Source organism: Piliocolobus tephrosceles, chromosome 9 (assembly GCF_002776525.5).
Source record: "Piliocolobus tephrosceles isolate RC106 chromosome 9, ASM277652v3, whole genome shotgun sequence".
Taxonomy (NCBI): domain Eukaryota; kingdom Metazoa; phylum Chordata; class Mammalia; order Primates; family Cercopithecidae; genus Piliocolobus; species Piliocolobus tephrosceles.
Window position 1 is genome coordinate 582,643 of NC_045442.1, and position 6,231 is coordinate 588,873.

General features: G+C 53.4%; 1 protein-coding gene across 1 annotated transcript in view; it reads left to right on the plus strand.

Moving 5' to 3' along the window:
- ECHS1 (enoyl-CoA hydratase, short chain 1) overlaps nt 1-5,280 on the plus strand; it is a 10,552-nt gene extending 5,272 nt beyond the window's left edge. The window contains exons 5-8 of the mRNA XM_026448240.1: nt 1,491-1,595; nt 2,168-2,287; nt 3,553-3,620; nt 4,810-5,280. Of these exons, the coding sequence (XP_026304025.1) occupies nt 1,491-1,595; nt 2,168-2,287; nt 3,553-3,620; nt 4,810-4,875 (359 nt within the window). The 3' untranslated portion in view covers nt 4,876-5,280. The remainder of the gene's footprint in view (nt 1-1,490; nt 1,596-2,167; nt 2,288-3,552; nt 3,621-4,809) is intronic.
- Nucleotides 5,281-6,231: the final 951 nt, after the last annotated feature.

The following is a 6,231-nucleotide window of genomic DNA, read 5'->3' on the forward strand; positions in this document are numbered from 1 at the left end:
GGTGGGCCTGGTGGAAGGGTGGGCACAGGCCGGGCAGCCAGGAGGGAACTGAGACCCTGAGGGTGGGCCTGGTGGAAGGGTGGGCACTGAGGGGAGCAGCTACACTCAGGGCACTCTTCGCTGTCCTCTGAGTTTGACCAGGCAGATTCTGAGGCCTTGAGCTGCGAGCTTGGCGCGTTTTTTCAGGTTCTGATCCCTAGAAGAGCTGCTGCTCTAAAGGACCAGTGCCTGGGGTGAGGGAGGCCTATAAACTTCTAAGATGTTGACCACAGAGGCTGGGGAGGGCCCCATGGAGCCACCTTGATCCAATGTCAGGGTGTTGGGGGAGTGTGGGGTCCAGCCCTACGGGGCTTAGCAGGTGTTCTCCCCGTGTGCGGAAACAAGAGATTGTAAGAAATAAAGACACAAGACAAAGAGATAAAGAGAAAACAGTTGGGCCTGGGGGACCACTACCACCAGGACGTGGAGACCGGCAGTGGCCCTGAGCGGCTGGGCGCGCTGATACTTAGTGCATACAAGAACAAGGAGGCAGGGTAAGGAGGGTGGATCTTCTAAGTGATTGACAAGGTGAAACAAGTCATGTGATCACAGGACACGGGGCCCTTCCCTCTTAGGTAGCGGAAGTAGAGAGGCAAGGCAGCATACATCAGTTGTTTTCTTCTCTGCACTTATAAAAAAGATCAAAGACTTTAAGACTTTCACTATGTCTTCTACTGCTATCTTCTACAAACTTCAAAGAGGAACCAGGAGTACGGGAAGAACATGAAAGTGGACAAGGAGCATGACCGTTGAAGCAGAGCACCACAGGGAGGGGTTTAGGACTCTGGATAACTGTGGGCCTGGATCATATCCAGCCTCCCACAAGAAGCTGGTGGGGCAGAGTGTTCCCCGACTCCTCCAAGGAAAGGAGACTCCCTTTTGCAGTCTGCTAAGTAACGGGTGCCTTCCCAGACACTGGCGTTACCGCTTGACCAAGGAGCCCTCAAGCGGCCCTTATGCGGGCGTGACGGAAGGCTCACCTCTTGCCTTCCAGGTCACTTCTCACAATGTCCCTTCAGCACCTGACCCTATGCCCACTGGTTATTCCTAGGTTATATAGTAATGGAACAAAGAGTAACACAAAAGCTAATGATTAATGTTTATAATAATGATTGATAATTGTCCATGATCATCTCTATATCTAATTTGTATTATGATTATTCTTGTTCTAACTATTTTCTTTATTACATGGAAACAGTTTGTGCCTTCAGTCTCTTCCCTCGGCACCTGGGTAATCCTTTGCCCACAGGGGAGCACCAGATGTGGGACCTGAGCTTGAAAAGGGGCTGCTGCCCCTAATGTTGCCGGGCTCCTGTGCCGCTCAGCCTCTGACCCCTGGACCTTGTCTCGGGGCCTATCTTAAGCCCCTTGGAACTTGCCGGCTGCGCAGCTGTGATGTCCTCTTGGGTTCACTCACTGCGGTGCCAGCCATGACCAGCCCCTCCCCGCAGGTGCGGGTGGCACCCAGAGACTCACGCGTGCTGTTGGGAAGTCGCTGGCAATGGAGATGGTCCTCACCGGTGACCGGATCTCAGCCCAGGAAGCCAAGCAAGCAGGTATGGGCTGGGGCTGCCCACGGAAGCCACATGGAAACCCGGGGCGGCCTCCAGGTGTCCCCCTCGCAGGAGCCCCACAGAAACCCAGGGCAGCATCCAGGTGCCTCCACGGTGGTTGCATGAGTTTTTGGGTCCTGAGGACCTGGGAGAAGACTGACTGCCTTTTGTTTTTACGGTTTGAAGTACTGTGCGCACAGAAGTGGAGCCACGCGTAAGTACTTGGTGCACAACAGCCCAGCAATTACGTCCCCAAAGTCCGGTGTAAGCAACGGGCGTCTCCGGGCCCTCACCGGCCAGTCCTCCCACTGCCCTGTTGGGGATCATGGTCCCTGGGTCTGGCTGCCTCTGCCGTCGGAGCTATGGACAGCCTGGCCTGCATGTCTGAGAGCACAGTGACTGCGGTGCCAAGAGCACTCAGCACTCAGGAAGGGGCACGTGTGGCACTTACCGTGTGGAGCCACCCTTGCTAATGCTCAGAGGCTGGGATGCTCCAGCACGCTGCTCCCCAGCGGCCACTCCCTCGAAAAGGAACAGACAGGCGCTCTGCACTCACCGACATTCTTGTGTTTCAGGTCTCGTAAGCAAGATTTTTCCTGTTGAGACACTGGTGGAAGAAGCCATCCAGTGTGCAGAAAAAATTGCCAGCAATTCTAAAATTATAGTAGCCATGGCCAAAGAATCAGTGAATGCAGGTAGGGGATTCTGCCAGGAAGACAAAGTAGAGAGGTCTCCGTGGCTGTCAGGAGTATCCCTGAGGCGTCTCTGTGACTGTCAGGAGCCTTCCTGAGCGGCAGGCTTTCTGGCTCCAAATGGATATGCCTTAAGCCCTCCTGGGCAGAAATGGTTCTCAGTGTCTCAGTTCTGCTGTCTGTAGAGTTGTGGTTTCTGGTCACGCCCTCAGGAACTCCACTGAGATGTTCCCAGCTCCCCTTTGTACCAGGGCCCAAGAACTGAGCCAGGCCTGGGAGGTGAGGGCAGTACAGAGCTGACCATGGCAGGGAAAGGCTGAGAAGGGAGCCCTGGTCCCAAAAGTAAAATGGTCTCGCCCATGGAGAGGCTCAGTTCACCTCCCGGGACCTGGGTTGGTGGCTGCATCTGCGCCTGGCAGGTGGCTACACAGGCTTGCAGGCCAACGCCACGCTGTTCATTCTTGGCCTGGATCCCCTTTAGTCTCCCTCTGCCGGGGAAGTGGATCTGATCTTCCCCCTCCTCAGAAATGCTCAAGTTTTATTGTCATAATTTATTCTCAGCATGTGGAATGAGATGGTGGTTAGCTGGCTGAGTCTGGACAGGTGTGGGTGGCCCCAGGCAGGTCCCCTAACCTCTCTGAGTGCGTTTACCTCGAGGGTGTGGCCGTCCGCTGGGCTTGCCATTGGCTTGAGGCAGGATACAGTGAGGAGAGCATTTTGAAAAAAAGGGAGGCTGCGGTAGCCCAAGGTGTTTGGCGAGGTCAGGCTCCTCCCGGAGAGGATGCTGGCTGCAGCCCTGGAACCACCGCGCCTGCCTCCATCTGTGCATCCAGGTCTGCTCTGCTTGGCCTCGTGCAAAGAAGGGCCTGGAATGAGCAGAGCCAAAGGTGTTCTTGGTGCCAGCCACGCCCAGCGCTGGCTCCCGTGCTGTGCTTCCTGGTTTTCATCCTTGTTTACTTTTCTCTGTTTGCAGCCCTGCTGCTGCCTCACAGCCTCTCCTCAAGGGCACAGTTTGCCATCTCACCTTTCATCCAGTTCCTGTCCCTTCCCTGGGGCCCTGGGCCACCCGAGTGTGACGTGTGGGGCCATAGGAGCTGTTGGTTTTGCCAGGTCTCCGCTGGGGCAGTGCCTTTGAGACGGGCAGCACCGTGGAAGCCTGCGCAGGGCCGGGCCACGTCGGAAGCACAGTTGTGCGTGGGTCGGTGAGGAGGGAGGAAAAGTTCTGCAGGGAATATCTCCGTTCGTAACTCGAGGACTTTGTTTTTCAGCTTTTGAAATGACATTAACAGAAGGAAGTAAGTTAGAGAAGAAACTCTTTTACTCAACCTTTGCCACCGTAAGTAAACAGTGCAACTGGAGAATCTAGCAAATTTCAGTCACACAAGTTGCTGGGAATTTCTTTTTACATCTTATTAAGTATCGTTTCTTTCTGGTCAGAACTGCCAGCCTCACCTTTAATGGGATCAGATTTGTTGTATCAGTGGGTCTTGATGTTAGAAAAAAAGTAGAACATGTGGAAGTTCAAAAGTATGAAACCTTACAGGGGCTTTTCTTGTCTTTTCCTTATATGAGGTCTAGGAATTGCACCCTCAAGCAGCAGCTCCTTTTTTATTTTTTTGACACGGAGTCTCACTCTGTCCCCTAGGCTGGAGTGCAGTGGCGTGATCTCGTCTCACTGCAACCTCCGCCTCCCAGGTTCACACCATTCTCCTGCCTCAGCCTCCAGTAGCCGGGACTACAGGCACCCGTCACCACGCCCGGCTAATTTTTTGTATTTTTAGTAGAGACGGGGTTTCACCGTGTTAGTCAGGATGGTCTCGATCTCATGACCTCGTGATCCGCCCGCCTCAGCCTCCCAAAGTGCTGGGATTACAGGTGTGAGCCACCGCGCCCGGCCTGGCTACTTTATTTAAAATGCGGTTTCATGTGGGTGTCATGCATCCATAGTCCCAGCTTCCTGGGAGGCTGAGGCGGGTTGTTCGAGTCCAACTGGTCAAAGCAAGACCCCGTCTCAAAAAAAAGACTTTTTTAAAAAATGAGGCTGGGTGCCTCATTTTAATTGTTCGGTAAAATTAAAAGTGGTTTGGGCACTTGAGGAAGGGGTACAGATGCGTGCGCACCTGGGGACACTTGCACGCAACTTGAGAAAAGCAGATGCAGAATTGAGTTCTCATGTCCTGCTCCAACACAGGGTAGCCCCTGATACAGGTCATCCATCGTCCACTTGATGACTTGGTGAGTGACCCATACAGGTGCATCTGAGGCTCTTTAGATGTGAGCTTGTTTGACATACACAAGCTCCTGAATGACCATCACCTAGACTGGTAGAGAGGCAGTGAAAATCCCCACGCCCAGGCCCAGCTCTGCTTGGGCAGGTGTTCCTGCTGCTGAGTCCCCTCCCTGGCCCCTGGGCCCCTGTGAGCATGAGGAGTGAGGCAGGACCAGGGAGACACAAGCGGACATTGGCATCAGGCTCTGTGAAGAGACTGCACGTCCAGCTCTGTTTCTGCCCCTTTTCCTACCAGGATGACCGGAAAGAAGGGATGGCTGCGTTTGTGGAAAAGAGAAAGGCCAACTTCAAAGACCAGTGAGACCCAGCTGCCCCTGCCTCACACCTCTGGAGAGGACAAGTGCAGCCTGTCAGTTTTAGAAGCAAGTAAATCATCCTCTTTTCGAGAGCAGCGTCCGTGGTGTGCAGTTTCTCTCTGACTGCTGCGTGGTCACGGCCCGAGCTCTCACGGCCTGACAGCCTTCTTCACCCAGCCTGTGAGGGTCCGTGTTCACGTCCTGATTGGAGCACCTTCTTCTCAATCTTAAGATTCTGCTGTGGAGCCCCTGCCGGTCCCTCTGGGCATGCTGTGCTCGGGCGGAAAGCAGGGCCTGCGGGTCCTTGTGTCCCTGCCGCTGGAGAGTGGGGCTGCTTTGAGGGAAACACTGTCTGCTGCCTTCACACGGATGCTCTGCTGATTAAAGTGACAGCGATTCAGGTGACACCACGCCTTGTAGGTCATGTCTGGAATGAGTATTCTGTCATGTTAGTTTTTTTTTTTTTTTTTTTAACTTTTTTGTTTTTTCACTGTAAGGAACAACATTCAAAGAAAAAAGATTTGTATAGTAAGTCGCCCCACATCACACTTCCTGGTATCCACTGTGAACAGCTGGGCTTGTGGCTTCCTAGAGACTTCTGTGCACACACAACACACCCCTGCACACGTGCACAGGCAGGGACTGTGGTTTTCTTCCATGCCCACTTACGTAGAGCCCTTTCCTCATGAGAGCCCACCCTGTTTTCTTTGTACTTCTGTCATAAGGAGCTCTCTGTCAGTTTCACTGCTTTCTTCTCTGTTGTGGTAACACACGACGTAAACTTAACCATCTTAACCATTGTCTTGCCGTGGTCAATCACAGCTTACTGCAGCCTGAATCTCCTGGGCTCAAGTGATCCTCCCCGCTCCCAAGTAGCTGGGGCCACAGGCCTGCACTACCACACCCAGCTAACTTTTAAACTCTATCTTTTGTAGACATGGGGTCTCCCTGTGTTGCCCAGGCTGGTCTTGACCATTTTAAGTCCACATTTCAGCGACATTAAGTACATTCTCCTTGTGCAGCCATTACTGTCTATCCAAGAAAGCTTTCATTTTCCCAAACGCAAACTGTCCCCATTAAACAATAACCCCTTTTCTGCTTCCCTCCAGCTCCTGGCACCCATGCTTCTACTTCCTGTCTCTATGGAGGGACCTCCATTTGTCCCTTTGGGTCAGGCTCGTTTCAGCCCCACCCCAGATCCCTGGGTTGAAATCCTAACCCCTACTGTGACTGCTTTAGGAGGGAGGACTTTGGGCAGTGACTAGTCATGAGGGCGGAGCCCCTCCAGTGGGATTAGTTCCCTATGAGGGAGTGGAGCTCCTCCAGTGGGATTAGTGTCCTATGAGGGGGCAGAGCTCCAC